The 20,226-nt window shown below is 35.4% G+C and overlaps 1 protein-coding gene across 1 annotated transcript in view; it reads right to left on the reverse strand.

The window, feature by feature from the left end:
* Nucleotides 1-997: 997 nt before the first annotated feature.
* Nucleotides 998-20,226, reverse strand: part of LOC115918089 (probable C-mannosyltransferase DPY19L1) — a 36,241-nt gene continuing 17,012 nt past the window's right edge. Inside the window, exons 3-22 of the mRNA XM_030990765.1 lie at nucleotides 16,305-16,392; nucleotides 15,355-15,492; nucleotides 14,429-14,549; nucleotides 13,398-13,549; nucleotides 12,724-12,815; nucleotides 12,122-12,221; nucleotides 10,467-10,544; nucleotides 9,818-9,868; nucleotides 9,621-9,707; nucleotides 9,012-9,068; nucleotides 8,429-8,509; nucleotides 7,593-7,694; nucleotides 6,706-6,777; nucleotides 6,018-6,130; nucleotides 5,385-5,412; nucleotides 4,723-4,842; nucleotides 3,698-3,872; nucleotides 3,156-3,255; nucleotides 2,460-2,585; nucleotides 998-2,057 (exon numbers count right to left, since the gene is read on the reverse strand). Of these exons, the coding sequence (XP_030846625.1) occupies nucleotides 1,910-2,057; nucleotides 2,460-2,585; nucleotides 3,156-3,255; nucleotides 3,698-3,872; nucleotides 4,723-4,842; nucleotides 5,385-5,412; nucleotides 6,018-6,130; nucleotides 6,706-6,777; nucleotides 7,593-7,694; nucleotides 8,429-8,509; nucleotides 9,012-9,068; nucleotides 9,621-9,707; nucleotides 9,818-9,868; nucleotides 10,467-10,544; nucleotides 12,122-12,221; nucleotides 12,724-12,815; nucleotides 13,398-13,549; nucleotides 14,429-14,549; nucleotides 15,355-15,492; nucleotides 16,305-16,392 (2,029 nt within the window). The 3' untranslated portion in view covers nucleotides 998-1,909. The remainder of the gene's footprint in view (nucleotides 2,058-2,459; nucleotides 2,586-3,155; nucleotides 3,256-3,697; nucleotides 3,873-4,722; nucleotides 4,843-5,384; nucleotides 5,413-6,017; nucleotides 6,131-6,705; nucleotides 6,778-7,592; nucleotides 7,695-8,428; nucleotides 8,510-9,011; nucleotides 9,069-9,620; nucleotides 9,708-9,817; nucleotides 9,869-10,466; nucleotides 10,545-12,121; nucleotides 12,222-12,723; nucleotides 12,816-13,397; nucleotides 13,550-14,428; nucleotides 14,550-15,354; nucleotides 15,493-16,304; nucleotides 16,393-20,226) is intronic.

The raw sequence follows: 20,226 nt of genomic DNA on the forward strand, positions 1-20,226 counted from the left end.
TCCTTTTTTCAATTGTTTACAATATGTTTAGTAAAATGTGTCACTTAAAGATAACCCTCCTGTAGTCATATGCTTTTGTAAATATGTTAATTCAGATACCCTTATATATACATAAACCTATGAACTGGGATCTACATAATACAAGCTTTGCTTTTTAGTAGATTCCCCCACTTTATTGATTGATTTATATGACGGTAGTCTCTGCTATAGCTATTATCATGTATATTATGTTTTCTATATTGTATGTTTAGTTATAATATTTACCATTGTTCATTATGTTCAATTATGTTATCTTTGATAAAGTGAAATAAATAAACTTGAAACTTGAAACATTTAAATTTACATGCAAGTACATTTGTAAAGGTATTTTAAACTGGATAGTTACAATCTCACATCATACCTTTGCTGCTGACTATTTTCTCAGACTCCCAAATTAAGTTGATTTGGGTCTTTCTAGTTCTCACGAGATGATGAAACATTGCAAACATTCAAGGTGAATATACCAAGGCAAGAAGGAAATACAAAGGATACAAAAGGCTCTTTGTTACAATGTAAAAGTATGTCACTAAAATTTTAGTACAGTAAACGACAGAAAACTGGTTAGAAAACATTTACCAAGTATTTGAAACAAATTTAAACTATTTTCAGCCTCTTCGTTGCAAGTTTTAAATTGTTAATCACCCTGCATTTTCAGTCAAGAAATTTACAATTTACAATCAAGAAATTGTCTGTTAAAATTCTAGTACAGGAAATATCTCCTGTCAATCACAGAAAACTGGTTAAAACATTTACAGAGTACTTGAAACAAATTCCAACTACTTTCAGCCTCTTCGTTGCAAGTTTCAAAATTGTTAATCACCCTGCATTTTCAGTCAAGAAATGTACAATTTACAATCAAGAAATTGTCTGTATAGAGCCAGAAGGGCATTAACTCTGTGTTATAGTATATGTGTGGGTGCTCTCCTAGCTTAACGCAGAAAAAACAAAATACCTTGAATTTTCCTGATCATTGTATATATACTGCTGAGAAACAAAGGGAAGACAAATAAATAAGCAAAATAATAACAATGTTCGAGAAGTTGAACAAATGGATGACTTAACCTCAAATGGAGTTTCTTTTTCTGGAAAGCTATTGGCCTGTAGTACATATAAATACAGTTCAAAATGTGACGATTAAAATTGGAAGGGTGTACTTCTCCTGGGGAAAATTTAGAACTTTTGCATTTGGCTATAAGATACTATTTCATAATCAACAAATGTGATGACCAAACTCAAAATGGTAAGGTTCCATTATTACTGAACAAGAGGTGGAAAGTTAAATGTCTTGTAATGCTCAATCTCAAAGCATAACTTTAGAAGGCTTTCAGCACTCCACACAAACTGGTGTAAAGTACGGTGTTGTGCCTTTCTCAATTCTCAAGTACGATGTTCTTTTGTCAGCATTTGATCAAACTGTGTGCACTTCATTTGTAGACACCGGTGTAAAGTATGGTGTGGAACCTGTCTCAATTCTCAACTACGATGTTCTCTTGCCAGCATTTGCTCAGACTTTGGTAACTGTGTGCACTTCATTCGTAGACACTGGTGAAAAATAGGGTGTGGATCTTTCTTCCATCTGCAAGCACGATGGTCTCTCGTCACCAATTTATCAACCATTTCGCAAGGTATAGACTCCAATTGTGATCACTGGTTAATATACCTGTAGAGTAGCACCTTCCTGAATTCCAAATGTTAATTTGAAAGCCTGTCAGACTTTTGAGAATTGTGTAAACTCCATTTGTGAACACCGCTGGAACATATCTTTCTTCAATCCACAAGCACATTGGTCTCTCTCTCTTCAGCACTTTATGAAACCCTGATTGCCTTCTTCAATTCTCTAGCAACATATTCTCAAGTTAGAATTACTGCATCAGACTCTGAGAACTGTGTACACTCCATTGGTGAACACCGGTGAGAAGTAGGGTGTAGATCTTTCTTCAATCCGCAAGCATAAGGGTCTCTTAAACGCATTTGTCGGATCCTCAATGTCCCATATCTCTGGCATGCTGCACCCAAACCTACAAAAGAATAACAATTATTTTTATTCTTGGCTTTTATAGTGCTCAAAACATGTACATCTATGATGTCTCTAAAGCACTTTTCACAACTATTATTACCCCATTCATCGAATTCAGGCTTGCAGGCATAACATGTCTACTACACATTCTCCACTCCCTTTGAAGCATTTTACACACACTCGCAATCCTGACTTTTGCATCCTACAGGGTTACCATTAAACACTTGGGTGGAGAGAAGCAATGTAGAAAAAAATTAGCTATTTTGTACACAAAAAAGCCTAAAATATGGCCTGAAAATAAATTGCCAGGGCCTGAATTAAAAAACTGGCATCCCTGAGTTATACACAAATTATTTTTGTAGGCGATTGGTACATTTCAAAGGATGTCATATAGAGAACTCACTTGGATCTGCGGGAGCACCAGGATCTCTCAAGGATGGCATACTGTGCTCCGAGAGACTTGTAACCCTCATGAACTTCCTTGCCTGGTTTGCGACTGTACATGGCATATACTAACTTGGTCCTTGCTCTGTTCATAAGGAGAAAGAAAAAATTCTTCATGAGCGAGCAACCATTTAACTCACCGACTAGGAAAACTGGGTGATCCTGTATTAAAATTTACTGATATAATATAAGAATAAGAAGATAACTATATGTACAGTTATGTAGATGTAGGGTCTATTATCATGACAGTTAAACACAGGACTTTTTGTGCGTAAAACAAGCAGCACTTGGAAAACTCAACAAAAGCGGCATTTCTATACAAGTCGTAGACAATTATTTAACTTTATATGAGTAGAGACAAGTGGCAATTCAATAAAACATTGCAGAAATCTTTTCTAAAGAGGTTTTCATACAAATTCTAGAATACATATGTTCTTCTGGATGAAAAATTAGGAACAACTGCAAATACCCATCCCCACAAGTAACCCTATCACTAACCCCAACCCAACCCCTAACCCTAACCTTAATGAATGGTTGGCAGTTATGTCATAATGCTGAAGCTATGTGGGGTATACTCCAGTTAAGCCAAAACAGAAGTGGGAAAAAGGTATCTTAAAAAGGGTAATGAGAAGTGCATTTTAAGACTCGTACATACCTTAGTCCAGCATCTTCATAATGTGGATGATTGACTATCCTCCTCCCTGTTGATAGTTTGATAGAAGCCATGGTAGGCATTGGTCCTGCAAACACCGCATCTGAAAGACATTTGTGAGAGGGAAAAAAGCATGAGTTCTGTTGTTCAATCAGGTAGATTTTCATATTCTCTGCTCTCTCTATCTTCTATTTATAACAATAGATCTTGGTTTTCTATTCATTCTTGTGTTTACGGTAACTGATGAGTGGAAGACAAAAAGCATCAGAATACCATTGTTTGAAGCTATTCTAGTACTTTGTAGTTTTCTTTGTAGTTCTCATTGTCTGTTTATAAAAAAAAGACAGGTATACCCAGATGTTGTTTAAATCAATAATTTGAAGTTTAAAAGCAATATTTCATAAATATTATATTATATTATAAACGACAAATATTCATGATGGTAATAGTGCTATTTGATAAACATTTTCCATTTACTCCAAAAGGCAAAAGAGAAGTCTTTATGTTTGTTAAGTGTCCGGACACCCAACACCCCATCATAATACCTTTTGATGTGTTTTGCATAATCCACTCAAGCAGTTCTTCTTGTGGTGGATTAGAGAAGTCTCCCTGTATGCTCCGTTGATGCTGAAGATTCAGAAAGCCCTGGACGGACATCATTGCAAGTAAGATGAATATTGCAGCTTGGTGATGCATGTCTGATCTGAAGAACTTAAATATCTGATGGATCAACAAGATAAATTAATTAATTTACAGAGTGCAGTGAGGAAAAAAAAAAAGAAGAGAATGAGGGCCAGGAGAATTATGGATTGATGTCAATTCAAACAAAATTATTTCTGCATTTTTAAAAATACAGTACTGTATTCATAAAATTGCAAGAATTATCATCCTTCTTTATTCTCTCACTCTCTTTTGGATTATTTTTCTTGCTAACTGGTCCAAAAAATATGATCTGAACCCTTCCCCCTCCCTACTCTACAAATAATCGGGGATACCCTGATAAGAGAAACATGCAGATGAAAACACACTTCTCTTGACATACTAAGAACAAATAATCTTGGCATGTGATGAACTGAAAAGACCATACAAAATTCTTCTGCTAAATCAGAGAGTAATTTCATTCCACGTGCATAATGAACAGTAATATATAATGCTATTCCAGCAGGTTTTTCTAGAGGGTAATTGTCCAGTGACAGTTGTTCTGATACAATCATAAATTATTGGCCTACTTGTCTTGATTCAACTTCATGACCGGTACTACCATCGCTACAAAAGCTAACAAAGAGAAAGGGGGAATGATCCTTCATGTAGGGGTTTATCAAGAGGGTATTAACCTGTTGGGTGCAATGTGGTACTCATAAAGTATTGAACTACTTGTCATGATACCAGCATGCTAGAGATAAGACATAGGTGTGGTGAGAAGAAGACTTTTAGCCTCATGACAGTTACTGTCATTACTAGGAGAGCTAACCAAGGAGGGGATTAGGGGTAGTAAGTGTCCTTCATGTAAGGAGGTTTTAGGTAGTAGTAATATCTGATGTAGTAATAAAATCTTAAAGTATTGACCAACCTGTTTTGATGCCAGCATGCTTGAGATAAGACAAAGATGAGGTGAGAAGAAGACTTTCAGTCTCATGACAAGTACTGCCATCACCAGGAAAGCCAACAGCTGCAACAGATGGTAAACCAACTGCACAATATGGAAAAGAAGATGGAGCTTTTAAAACATTTGGTATCATAGGTAACCAGACACATGCCCTGCGCATTACCTTGTCACAGACTACACTTAGGGTTACAGTTGCAATTGTGTTGTAAGTTAGGTTGGGGTTAGGGCTAAAAGTAGGTATTGTATTCGATCCAGGGGTGCAGTTAGTGGTTTGAAATTTGTACAAGTAGAAAATTGACCTCAGAGCAGTTTTTGCTAGAGCATGTGTCGAAAAACCTGTTTGTAGTCTTGAAATTGTATTTCCTGAATTTTGCTGTATTATTACAATTGTATTAGTATACTGTTTCTGCAAAAGTACTGAATCCATGTTTGGGGAACTACTATACAGCAATGCAGTACACTTTGCTCTGGAAGTACATGTAAATGTACATGTTCATGTAACTGTTGTCTGGAATTAGCAAACTACATTTTACCTTAATAAACTGTTTATGAGGTTTTTTTATCATAAGAAAGTATAATAGAAGACAAATTTCTAAATTTGGTATTCATGTTAAAAATAATCTCACCTCTGCACTAGGAAGCTGCCTGATCTCTCTGTGAAGAAAGAGAAGAAAGCGTTAGAATCAAAGTCTGCTGGATTTACATGAAATAAAGCTTTCCTAAAGGCCTATTAAGATGTAAGGCATTAGATGCCTCAGAACATTTTTGTCAAAATGCACGTCACAATCTTCACAAATCCCAGTGTACTGTAAAAGGAACGTAGTTGCAAACAGTCAGATTTTGTTTCCTTATAACTTTTCACCATTCCCCCCCCCCCCCTATATATTGTGCTATTCCAAACAAAGGCAACATTAGGTATCAAGTTATCAACTGATAAAAATGTGGATAAGATACGTACAATATGCTTCCATCACAACAATTACGTTAAATTATGCAGGAAAGGACATTCAGATAAGAAAACATATTTATGTGCACCATCATTTTCCCTTCATGCATTCTAGAGGCAGTAATTTATACAGTAAGGTTTCACTTTATTTCCTGTCTATCTGTCTATCAGTCTCTCTTCTCAAGAACACATTTTTTTGTTGTCTAGAGTTAAAAACTGAATATCATTTATAAAGCTAACAAGTCACAAGTAAAACTGAAGCTACAGTGTACAAGGTATCATTCCTTTGCTAAGTGCATAAAATGGGACTCACAGTTCGTCTTTGGCATGAACATCATCATTCCTCTCGGTTACATGTTCCCTGCTGCTTCCATTTTTGTGTTTGTGAGTCTCCTCCGTCTTTGGCTGTAAGAATACCCTGAATAGCTGTTTTAAAAAAATAAAAATAAATTTGAACCATTATTACCAATGGGTTGATGGCGATATAATTATTTATATAAAGAAAAAATTGTAGGCACTGGGACAGCAACAAAACATGTTTTGGGGTACTTATTCAAGAGAAATTAATAAATATATTGAGGTTTACAAGCAAGAATTTACAAATGAAGTGGCAAGACAAAGATCTCTTGAATGCAAATATGCACATTTTTTTGTAATGCATACCTTGCAGTAAATTCCCATTACCTACATATATTTTGTTTACTATTTCAAAATGATCACACATTATAAGACCTCACATGAAAGGTACAATATGAATTTGATGAAACGATGCATTCAGAAATACATGTGAGAACACTGACGAAATATTTCCTTCAGAAATACATGTACATGCAACAACCAAAAATTTAAAAAAATGTAGGGGCTACTAAACATTAACTATCATGTTAAGAATCTTAAAATAACTGAGGAAACTGATACACCCATGCATTCGGTCTCCCTTGATAACTTCAAAACACATTGCGATTGAAAAGATTAATTTGTTGCATGCAGAAAATACTTACATGAATTATTGTAACCAGTATTGCTATTGCTGAACTAGGCAGGAGAAATGTCTTCAGGAATTTGATGACCGTCTGCAAAGCAAAGTGATGAAAATCATATATAATTATACATTAAAGCTAAGAAAAATATTGAATGATTTTATCCAATATTTCAACCACATGTTCTACTGTACAGCTTGACATACAAATGTAAATATTCAATCAATATTTCTTTTTTTTAATTAGAATTAGAAATGTTTAACGAATCTTCAGTGAATTTTCCATGTTGTGAATATAAAGCAGCATTGTAAAGATAATATAATATCTGACTTTAGAATCACTGAAGAAGAGTTTTTGCTATGTTTGACAAGATTAAAATTCAATCCAAAACATGTGTCAATCTATAATCATAAATCTTGTCTGGCATTTGTTCCCGGTTTCATTTCATCAAAAATATTGATAGATGGGGCTAAAGTTCTGATTGTTTTATTTTAAAGGTTAGGTTAGGATAAAGCATCATGCAGTGTAAGGTCCTGGATTGCTGTTACATTGGTTTATTGAACATGGAGCAATCATTGCCAGAGCATGTGTTATACAATCACTTTCCATTGAAGTCAAAACCTCTGATGTATTAATAATAATGATAATCTTTTAAAGTCAACTCTAAATTTTATTAAGTTAAATCAAAAATGGAAATTCTTTTTGCCCAATTGATCGAGAGCCCGGCAGCCACTGTTCCACGCCAGATCAATGTGCTCTATCCCTTATTGTTGAACGCCAAACAAGGTAGCAGCAACTCCCATCTTTTAACGTCGGCCGGGTTCAAACCCATGACCTCCCGGTTGTGAGGCGGACGCTCTACTGACTGAGCCAACACACCGATGATGCTTGAATGAACGATTGCTTACCTCTGTTTGCATGAAGTCAAACTCTGCAGCACATGTATAGAGCATGGTATGGAAGTCTTTGTATCCTGAGAACTTAGACCTGAACAGATTGGCAATATGAGCCTAAACAAGAAACAAAGTAAAAGATGGCCATTTATTATAGACAGTGCAATCTAAAAATCATATCATCATTCAGAGCACAGTATGAACTACTCTGTATCTTGAGAACTTAGACCTGACCAAGTTGGCAATATGAGCCTAAACAAGAAAAAAGGAAAAGTTGGCTAATTATAAAAGGCAATTCAATCTAAAAATCATATCATAATTTTTTGAAACCATAAGATGAAGCACATTTTCAGAGCATAGTTTGAAAGACTTTGTATTCAGAGCACTTTGATCTAAACAGAAAGGTTAGCAAAGTGAGCCTAAAGAAGAAAAAAATCTAAAAAAGGAGGAAATTATAACAAATCTGGTTTTTCAAACAGACACACACACACACACCCAAAAGAAAAGACACATATAAAAAGATATTACAAAAACACACTTAAATATGAGATCAATCAACACACTCATGCCTTAAATAAATGTTGTGGCATTTAAAAGATGGGTCCAGAACGCAAACTGCATTGGTTAAAATCATAATTTCATCACACAAAAGTTAGAACCCAACGTTATGATATGGAGCCGGCATATGCATGTACCATCTTGATGAGGCTTAATGTAAGCTAAATTTTCCTTCAGATATGTCAAAAAAGAAACTATTATGCACTCTCCATTTCTGGACATGTTTTTTCATGCCACTACATTTCCCTAACAAAGCTCCCTTAACAGACATTAAAAAATCTGATGAACCTTACATCGTCTTCTATGCTTAGACAAGTGGAGAGGACTAGCTTCACCACTAAGGTCCCACCAAACAGAAGGCATAGCTGACATATCTGAAAAATAAAATCATAAAATGAAGAAAATAAGCAACATAATAAAACAAAATTGTTATTCTTTTTTACAAGTTATCTGTTTGAAATGCATTGATAAATTTACGCTAGACACTATTCGAACATACAATATTTTGATTTAAGCTTTTACAATTACACATTGTGTTATTATATTTAATGAAAAACATCTTGTCAGGTTATTTATATATTCACATGTTATTGTGGGCAAAGCAAATTCCTGCTGGACAATAAAATGCAATTGATTTCAAATTGAAGCAAGCTAGAATGCTGATGGTTGAATCAAATGTAAAATTTTTCATCTTTCCTTCTGAGATCTCAAAGTTACCATTAACCAGGTACAATACAATTTTTTAACAAAGCTACCATATTGTCTTGTTTTTGTGACAATCTTTGTCACAATATAACTGAAAATTTTGATCAATGATATAAGAATTAATCAAAAAGCTAAGGACACCCTTGCATTGGGTTCATGCACTGTACTCACCCAAATAATGATCCTATGTTGCAGTTTCTCCAATACAGGTTCCATAAAAAGAATAAGCTGTTTTGAGAAAAATAATGCATTAACCAAAAATCAAATCTCTAAATATTTACAGAAAATTGAATGATTATATTCAATTTTCACTAGGAATAATCTTTCAAGCTATTTCTCCACACATATTTTTAAATATGTCTAGTACCTTCCAAGTTCATCAATGCTATAGTTTTCTATTTCTTACCTCTTTTTCTTTCAACGAAAGTAATCAGTATTGGACAATTGAATAATTTATCAGTTGGATGTTTTGATCATACCATATGTTTATAATTAGTTAACTTACACCTTACAATATTGTATTCATATTTCTTCTTATGTTATTTATCTTTGTTTTCTTAACCTTTGTTTTTTAGGATATTTATGTGCTCAATTTGAACTCATTTAGTCTATAAATATTTTATATACATTGTTTTTATTGTGCAGGGCCCTCAGGGACAGCAGTTTGCTACCTGAAGACTGAAGAGGCAACCCTGCTTAAATAAAATGGATTAATTAATTAATAAATGAGAGTGAAATCTAATCGATGATTTTAAAGGAAAAAAACCCTGAACTACTTACCCAGACAGTGAGAAGACAGGCAGCAAAGAATGAAGTAAGTAACATTTCATTACCAAACAGCATGATGTAACTCACAAATAAGCCAAGCTAAATGAGAAAAATTGAGATTAGAATCAATCGTTATCAATCACTTCTATACAAAATCATCAGCAAATTCTGTGTGTATACATATAGTCTTATTTCTAGTTCTAACTCACAAATAGCATTTCATTACCAAAAAGCATTATGTAACTCACAAATAGGCCAAGCTAAAGGAGAAATTGAGATATGGTTTAATGATTATAAACCACTACTTCAAGACAAAATCATCAGCAAATTCTCTGAGTACAAATAATTCTCTTGAAAAATATAGAGCACACAATCTGGATGATTAAGAGACATAGATACAGAGAAAAAAGTTGTTAAACTTTTGTAGTACCAATAATGATATCAACAATATGTTTTTTCAAGTATCAACCTAGAATATATATGTGTATAAAAAAAAGACCTTGAGAAAGTTGATTTAATGTGTGCATGTGCAGGGGTTAACAAAGATTGGGGGTGTCATGTTTTTCAAGATTTTGCTCTTAATTTCCTAGTACTTTAGAGCTTGCCTACAGGGCCTAACAACAACGTAGTACAGCAAAGCACATAAGTGCCCTTTGGTAAGGCATTAATTCTCATTACCAGGCCCCTTCGAGGACCTAAAGCCGTCGGTCTTCTGGTTGCTAACTAACAAGCATTTATGCTTTCTTAGCAGTCAGGTAAAATAACCACATACTACTACATATTGCCTCACGTGGTAGTATGTATTATTGTTTGTATGTTTCATATCACACACCGTACTTGAGCGAGGCATTGACTTACACTTTGCCCCTGAAGAATGCATCTGACCTTGCTGGAGCCTGCGAAACCCAGCATGTAGGTAGCGAACACAGCCAGGGTCTGGGTAGAGGAAAACAAAGGGTGACCCAAAAATCAGGTTACGAGCAAACATACAATGACATAGGTGGGACTACAAATTAGATTAACCTCACAGTGGGGAGCCCATTAAGGTGCCAACTCCGGCTAAATTCATGCCCTGATCACCGCTAAGCTGAGGTGTGCGTGTAGCGTTGATAAATAGATGTGATGCTAAACGACTGCCCATGTTACATTGTTATAGGTCTAGAGCCATTTAGACTTTGTGACAGCTAGTGTTTGCTTCCCATTTGAAAAGTCAGTGCAATAGCCAAGTTCATGACAGGAAAACATTAATATGTTAGTAATATTTCCAAACTTGATACAATCCTGCTAAATGTACTTGTACAATGTACATATCAGCCCCTAAACATAATTAATAACACCTTCCCATCCCTTTTAAAACTACAAATTAAAAATGATTTAAAAAAAAAAAAATTACTCACACACAACAAACAATAGCAACATATTTTTGAAAATTGATTCATAATCTCGACACAGATTGATTCACATGAAATAATGGAATGAGGAGTTACATCAATGCTTAATACCGCTGAAGAATTGCTGAGGAAAGCAAGAGATGGAGAAATAAATATAGTGACAGTGACATAAAAAGGTCAGGGGCAATAGAAGTGAGAGCTAATGTCTACAGAGGTGAAAATAAATTTTGACAGGTAAAAGCAGGAGATAGAGCGAGAGAGAGAGAGAGCGAGAGCGAGAGCGAGAGAGAGAGAGAGAGGGCGAGAGAGAGAGAGAGAGAGAGAGAAAGAGAGATGTACATAGACATACTGAAAGAAACTGCAAGTAAACGCATTCATCCGTAGGAATGGTCTAGACATTCAACTGATGTTGTCAACTGCATTTATCCAAATAGCTCCAGAAGCAAGACACACAGGTTAAAAGCCAAGGGTCACTCTAAGTGCAATTCACTGAACATAGGATGTACGAAACAGGTGCTTCTATTAGCGCAGTAGACTGAGCAAAACTGGCATGACAGCATGAAGGCAATTATTGTCATGACATCCTTATAACAAGAACAAAGTGACTCAGAAGGGTAAAAGGTCATAGGTCACTCAGAGGGCAATCCATTGAACATTCAATGAGGAAAACAGGTGCAAATAACTTTACCCTGATCTGAGATCAAACAGAGCAAAACTAACATGAAAACATAGAGGCAATTACAGTCACATCCAATTGAAAAAAGAACAAACATTAACTGAATAAAAGGTTAAAGGTCTCTCAGTGTGCAATCTACTGAACATTCAATGATATGAACAGGTGCAAATATTCTAATCAAGAGCGTACAGCAAACTGAGCAAAACTGACATGACAGAAAACATAAATACGAAGACAATCATTTTCATGATATCCAAACACCAACAACAACAAAATGATTCAATGTCAAACATCAAATCATTAAGTTTCAACTTTCAAGTTTGATTTCAATTCAAATCAAATCCATAAAAAACACATCAGATACAGATTATATACAATATAGAAAACAGAAAACACACGCAAAATGGAAACATATCTACACATATACCGGAAAAACAGACGCTTACCTGTGTCAGTAGAGCGAACTGAGCAAACTGCCATGGCAGCATGAAGGCAACCACACCTGCACCGATTGCTACACTGTGATACCACATTGGCTTGGAAATCCTGGAAATAAGAACAACAATAATGCGCTTACATTGCCATTTCTCTGCAAAGATACCCAGGGGCATCAATAGATTTAAAAGATAACACCACATAAGGAAAAATGAACCTTATTTTGAAAAAGAAATTCATTAATGTACAGATAATGATATACAATCAAGAATTACAAATTGGTAATAGAGTAAATCAACAATAAAACACACAAATAAGGTGATTCTATAGAAAATCAGTACAATGTCATTTGATAAAAGGGTAGCCATGCAGAAATAATCAAACATATTTTTCAAGGACAACATATGAAATTGAACATGTTTCATATTGATTTTCTATGCTCAACCCACTACAAATATCTGACGCTAATAAAAATTTCATCTGTTTGGAGCCAGAAGGTGGTAACTTGTATCATTCTACACACAGATATCGCACTTATGGCACCAAAAAAGATGATTTTTGTGGAAAATAAACTCCTTTAACAAAGGAAGTTTCATCATCCTGACTGACTGACCTGAGGACATGGGTAACCAAGAGCATCTGAAGAACAAAGACAGGGTATGCAAAGCTCTCTCTCAACGGAGGGGTCCACTGCACTCGTGTACACTGTTGTAAATAAAAATAACAAGTGCAATTGTAATCAGTTGATAAGTAAACTAATATATAAACCCCCTCTGTGAGTTGCAAAAAGCAGATAAACCCACTACTGGAACCGGATAATCAATGCCGAAAGGAAACAACAAACTGGCACAGAAATTATTTACAAGGAATCATCTTGACTCATAAGTAATATGGACAGTTTGTGGTGCAGATAATCTTACAAGTTTGAAGAGCAACATCTACATTTAAAAAAAACAAATAAAATAATTTAAATACATGAATACTGCACATTACATTGTTAAAAAGCATAAAAATCACCCCAAGAAAGCTACATATGACACATGCAAATATATAACATATTCAAATGGTTAAGGACTACAGATAACAAGGGGGGAGATTTCATATCAAGCCCTGTATGAAAGTTACATCTAACTCAAAATTGGGGGAAAATCAGGAAAAATCTGGAAGTAAAAAAAAAAAAAAAATTAAAGCTGAAAAAAAAAATCAGGATTTTTTTTATTTTTTATCGGGAAACAGATTTAAATTGGGTAATGATCAGGCTTGAATAAATGAAAAAAACATTCCTACCTCTCCATGGTTATAGAAGAAAGCAGCTACAGTTATTAGACCACCAAGAAGGCTTTCACTGAGGTATGTAGCAAAGATGAATAAGAGAGACACCAAGAAGCCGTTCTCAATGAAGATCCAATTCACATAGTAATAAGCTGGATCTCCCATTCCTGAGAATTAAAATAGGACAAAATGAAGGATAAAGTACATGTATTACAGGAATCCTGATGCATTAAAGCCTCTCTGCACTAGTTTGGCCAGGAGGAACTAGACCTCCCTGCATGGTAACTGGCAGGTGGTATTCTCATCAAATCAGCTCTCAATTAACGTAAGAAAAAGGGCATCGTGGGGGATCAACGGGTACCGCTTATGCCTTGTTGACTGTATGTATAGAGGGCGCAAGTAGCTATAACTAGAGCAGTGGGGCTTTAATCAATCCATTCTCAACGCAAAATATTGTTACCCTGGTCACTGGATTCCTAATTACAATTCTGCAAATTAAATGTATATTTTCCACTCCTCTAGGAAGCATTCCAGCCAGTTGCCCTTATCAAAGAATCACATGCTTATCAAACCACAATGACTTATAATACCAGGGGGTGTTTCACAAAGACTAAGATCAACTTGAAGTTGGACTCAACTATGGTAGGCCATTCATGCCACTGGTTGCTCTCTCCATTTATCTCTCCATTGATCTTTAGATAATACCTTTCCTTCAATGATGAACGATAAAAAAATGTAAATTCTGTAGATTTGTGACCACCATTGGTCTGCCCTTGAGAAACCAAATAATGAGAGAAAATAGTGGCATGAAAGGCCTGCCATAGTTACGTCCAACTTAAAGTTGATCTTATTCTTTGTTCTTCTCCCCTTCTCCTCTTATTCTTCTCCCCTGGAAGAAGAGGAGCAATGTATACATGTGCCATGCTAGGGCTACAACCCATGACCTCTGCATTCCTAGTCAAGTTATGAAACCACTTGACTGACTCTACATACATTTATATATTTTTTAAATATTTATTTAAAAACAAAAAAAATCCCCATCTTACCTTCACAATTAAGTACTGGACTGAGACCTCTTCCTCTGTTTACTGTGTAACAATCCTTAGTCTTGATATCCAGGAGTTTTGTGACTCCATCATAGAATCTAAAACCAGCTGCTAATACAACCTGACAGGAAAAAAACACATCAAATCACTTGTACAAGCAGAGCTTCAGTTAAGAATTTAGGCATCTCAGATTGCGCAAAAATGTGAGAATATGCCTGAACCAAGCTGGAAATATTCAAATAAAGAAAAATATTCTTATCTTGGTGAAAAAATGTTTTACTGTACCAGACAAAAGATTCTATCTATAGTTACAGTACATGTATCTGTCCCGTCCCAGATGTAGGAATCAATGTATTTCTTGTCAACCTTGAAAATATTTGGCTACATACATGTACATGTAGCCTACTAATACAAGGGATACATCTAGTTTTTAAGGCCAATGGAAATATGTTGATAAATTAGATACACATATCCCAACTATTATCATACATAGATGCAACCAAGTAGGAATATACAGAGCACTACATCTATGATCTTTAGTTGTTCATAATGCTGCAACTTAATCAAAGCTAAGTTACTGGTAGTAGTTTAAAAAAAAACTAAAACATACTGGTGATTCAATAAAACCGCTTTACCCAAATACTCAAATGTATGGATATTTCTTTCCTTGGATCCCAATATTGAGTTATTCCATTAACCGTTTAATAATGAATGAATTACAATACTTTGAATCCAGTCTGCATACATTACTTGTTGCTATGCCAGGTAAGCCTTGGGAAAGCTAACAGGTTGTCAAGAACAACCTTTTTCTAAAAAGTATGCATTAAATGTAAATATGATAGTAAACCGTTCTATTGGCTTTGGCACTTAAGACAGTACCTGTTCCTATGATTATGATAATTATGAATTCAATCATGATTCCTCACCTCAGGGTAGAGATTGAATCTCTTGAGCGTGTTGATGGTGCTGGGATACTCCGTCACATTATCATGCATGATAGCAAGTAGACCCTGTCCCATGCTAGGGGCCGATATCATCGTCTTATAGTAAGAGTAATACAACCCCTGAAGACAAAATAGAAAGAAATTATTTTAATACTCATTGACAGGACCTGACAATAATAGGGGGGCGTTTCACAAAACCTGTCATCAGTGACAAATTACAGTTTTTGTTATAAGCTACTGAAATCCTTGCTTCTGATTGGTTATCAGCAGATTTGTCACTGATGTTTGTCATTTGTCATTGAAAAAAAGGCTTTGTGAAACACCCTCCTGGAGTCTGAGATGAACTTCCTGTACATGAATTCACACTAAACCCCTCAAGTTATTAAATATTAACCCATTGGTTACCAATTTCTTTTATCCCCATTGGATTAATACAGGGACCATCCGGTTCCAGTAGGCAATGGGTTCAGAAGGGATCATTGCACTTGAATTTCTGTATCCAGCCCCCTTGTAAGAAGAAAAGCGTGGAGCTCGCCAAGAGCTTAATACAGGAATCACAATGGCTTAACATGGAAACAACCTCAGGCAGCCCCTTGTCAAAATAAAAAAAGACTGAATTGTGCATGTTTGCAATATCATTTCACTTTACATTGTACCATTAAAACTTGCAAATCAAGGTCAAGTGACAAATTATATTTACTCAAAAATACAATGCTTGAGAAATATGTTTTGAAAATCCATTATTTTGTTTATCACATAAATTTAAAACATGAAAAGAGAGAATATGGAAAGTTGAAATAACTTACATACAGAATGGAATGGTACAAGTAAGAAGTCATTACAATAACTGATTTACTTTGATAAAATTATACTACTAAAGGAAGGCCTATGATAACTGATGGTGTGCATGTGTGTATAATTTATAAGCTCACCATTTCTGTTCTGAATGTCATCTCTCTTTCCAGGTCAGATAAATGTGAGAAGAATCTGTCATTCTCAAACATACTAGAGATGTGCCACCTGTTACGATATAAATCAAACAATTCTGAATAAATTCTCATCATCTACACAATTGTGAAGCACCTACATGACGAAAAACAATTTGTAGTACTTTCAGTAAAAAAAATTCTTAAAGGTTAAGACCAGTTTTGAAAACGCCCTCCTCTCAAAAAAAGAAATGGAAGCTCTTATTACCAATCATGTGAAAGAATGTTTTGACTTAAACTTGATCATACAAATTTTGCAGAGAAACCGCCTGTTGCGGACAGAATTTTGTCCTCATTTTCGTAATAAATTAGTTTGGCCGTTGGGGGCGTTTATCACTACGGACAGCAAATTCTTCTGTACATGTAAGTGGGAAGATTTACCCAGTGATTCCGCCGACTATTAATCAAGTCAATCCTGTCGAGGCCCAATGTTGTAAGTGTTAATTAATGTCAATCATGTAGTTACATGTAAGATGTTAAAGAATAGTATAATTATTAATTTTTGATAATTTAAGGTGTATTAGTAACTGTATTTGATGAAAAGCTTGAAATAGCTACATGGTTGGGCATTTTAAAATGGCTGCTCGCATGAGCATGTATAAACAAGTGCATAAGATTGTACATGTGTGTGAGTTGGTAAAGGCACGTATAAATAATGACATGTAAGGTTAGGGATATAAATGTTATGAGGTTAACAGGCAAGATAGCCGTAGGTAAATTACTTAGTAATGTGAAAGGATGATTTAGCCACAAAACTGGCATGGTTAATTTTGAGTTGTGTAGAATTTGACTAATGACATTGACAGTCAGTGGGTGTAAATGGACGTTTTGTATGATATGTTCATTAATATTGACGAAGTCAAGCTAATTAAAGCAGTTAAGTGGTAATAAGATTCCGCTATTTGACTTACAATAGAAGAGTATTAGATAATGCTTGGGATTGTTGATTTATAAGCAAGGTATTTATTATTGTTTATGTTTTGTTTGTTTGTATACAGATTGAACCACACTTCATGGTTACTACACGTCACTTCGCTTCAGAAGTTCAGTCATTGTGCATTGCTTCGCGCTTTGCGCATTAAACGTCATGGTATCATAACACGGCATTGGCAGGACTCCTTTTTTTAAATAGACAGTTGGTGGATGAGGGTGTACTGTTTGTGCTGAATTAACGTCATCAATACTGCCTACTAATTGATATATTTGGTAAATTATTTATACAACTCACTCCCAGATCCTAATCAAATGATTGGTCATGCGCGGTCACGTGTGATTCATTTACTGAGCCTATTGCACTCGTTTTCATGAAAAGGAGTGCAATATTTTCCAATACTATTGAACTCGTTTTCAGAGCGCAGTAGTACGCATAGAGGTTAGGGCGCTTAATACTGCGTGAGCATGAGCCTATTCTTGCGCAGCACTATGCATAAATGGGTACAGAGGTAATTAGTGCACTTGCTACAGTATATATATATATATATATATATATATATATATATAACTTTGCATGGGACCTTTGGGAGACATCATCAAAATAGGTATATTTGGGGGACATTTTACATTTCTGTTCAGACTGCCCCTATATAGAAACCATGTATCTTCTACAATATTAGAGAGTGCTTCTTATAGCAGCATAAATTGATGCTTTTACAATTTGAGTCAGTAAAAAATTCAATTCCAGATATAGCTTTTACATGTGCATAAAAATGTCTCCTTAACGTTTTTTTTACTCCAGATAGCACATTCAGGAGACAGTAATTTTTTTAGCCACCTTTAGGAGACATGTCTCCCTAATACATATTTATGAGCAAAATCAAATAACTATGCAGGTGCAACACGACTGTGTAGTTTTACCTGTTTACAATGTTAAAAAGGTATGAAAGCCTCATTACCATGCACCAGTACTATAACTAAACAAACAAAGTATTTTCTTACTTTAGTAACATAATATCGTATTTCATTTCAGTGCAGTTTGACAAGTACAATAAGCAGACACTTTTGAGTGGAATAAGTATATTAAGGAGACAATTCTATACATCAATGCACATACAAAAATATACATCTTATATGCATAATTGATGGGGGCGATTTTAAAGTTTAACACACGTATTATTTATATTCCAACGCAGATTCCTGACCTAGATTATTGTGCTCATGGTTATGAAACCAAACATATGTCATTGAAGTCCAGAATTTCATTTGATGTAATTATTATATAATACTTCATTCAAGTGTAGTTTGACAAAGTACAATAGGTAGACACTTGTGAGTGGAATAAGTATATTTAGGAGACAATTCTACACAATATATTATATATTGATGGGGGCGATTTTAAAGTTTCACATATATATTCGGAGGCGCTGTGGTGTAGTGGTTTGGGCTCTCGTCTTTCAATACGAGGGTCGCGGGTTCGAGTCCCACTATTGCCCAGTTGCTCATACTCTTCAGCAGGGGTATTTATCTGTGAACGCTGCTCCCTACCCAGGAGTGATGGGAACCTTGGTCGGGTGTTTAAAAGCCCAGAGCGCCCGGTGGCTGCCTCGGCTTGTATGCTCCCCAGGGAGTTGAGAGTGTGCTCAAGATAATTGGGCGGGTTTGCAATGTACCTGATGATCAGGGGGTAATATATGTGCGCCTTGAGCACTCTACAAAGGGGATGCGAGCGCGGTATAAATCGCATGTATTAGTATTATTATCGTGGATGGTACCTTTGGGAGACAATAGGGGGTTTGAGCAGGTATATTACGGAGACAAAATGAATAGGGAGACAATTTTGTGTCTCCCTAACGTTTCAGCATGTATTTTACGTACTTTCCAAACATTATTATTATTATTAGTATTATTATTTTCTAACGCAGATTCTTGACCTAGATTTTTGTGCTCATGGTTATGAAACCAAACATATGTCATTGAAGTCCAGAATTTCATTTGATGTAATTATTATATCATACTTCATTCAAGTGTAGTTTGACAAAGTACAATAGGTAGACACTTGCGAGTGGAATAAGTATATTTAGGAGACAATTCTACACAATATATTATATATTGATGGGGGCGATTTTAAATTAGCGTGGATGGTACCTTTGGGAGACCTTTGGTGGTTTGAGCAGGACTATCACGGAGACAAAATAAATAGGGAGACATTGTTTGTCTCACTAACGTTCCAGCATGTCTTTTACATACTTTCCAAACAGATCAGCTCAGTTCAACACATATCGGTTGCATCCGTTTTATTTTTCAACGCAGATTCCTGACCTAGATTATTGTGCTCATGGTTATGAAACCAAACATATGTCAATGAAGTCCAAAATTTCATTTGATGTAATTATTATATCATATTTCATTCCAGTGTAGTTTGACAAAGTACAATAAGCAGACACTTGCGAGTGGAATAAGTACTTTACGAAGGCAACCTTGCACAATATATTTTGTATTCATTGAATGGCAATTTTGAATTTTTTGTGCATTTATCTTCCGTATTTCTTGACGCAGCTTCTCTGCTTCTAAATGATGATGCATTGATGCTATATATTTCATTTAGTAGCGTTATATACTCCCAAGGGCGACGGAACCTATTTTTATTTTATTTTATTACTATTTTTATTCATTTATTTTTTGTGGGGGGGGGGAGGGGCAAAGGCCCCAAGGGACACTATTATGTTAAAAAGGGCACTTCGTGAGGGAGCGGAGCGACCGAGCGTGGGGGGCGGGGGTGTCTCCTTCAAACGGCAGGGAGATTTTTCAATTTTGTGGATCAGAATTACGTAATCTGGTGTATAAAGTAATAAGGTTTTCAAAACCAGCCCCAACCCGCTATCTATGTTTTTGTCTTTCCAGATAATCAAATGTATTACAGGGGGAGGGCGTG

Source organism: Strongylocentrotus purpuratus, unplaced genomic scaffold, assembly GCF_000002235.5.
Source record: "Strongylocentrotus purpuratus isolate Spur 01 unplaced genomic scaffold, Spur_5.0 spur5_scaffold_19, whole genome shotgun sequence".
In the NCBI taxonomy this organism is placed as follows: Eukaryota; Metazoa; Echinodermata; class Echinoidea; order Camarodonta; family Strongylocentrotidae; genus Strongylocentrotus; species Strongylocentrotus purpuratus.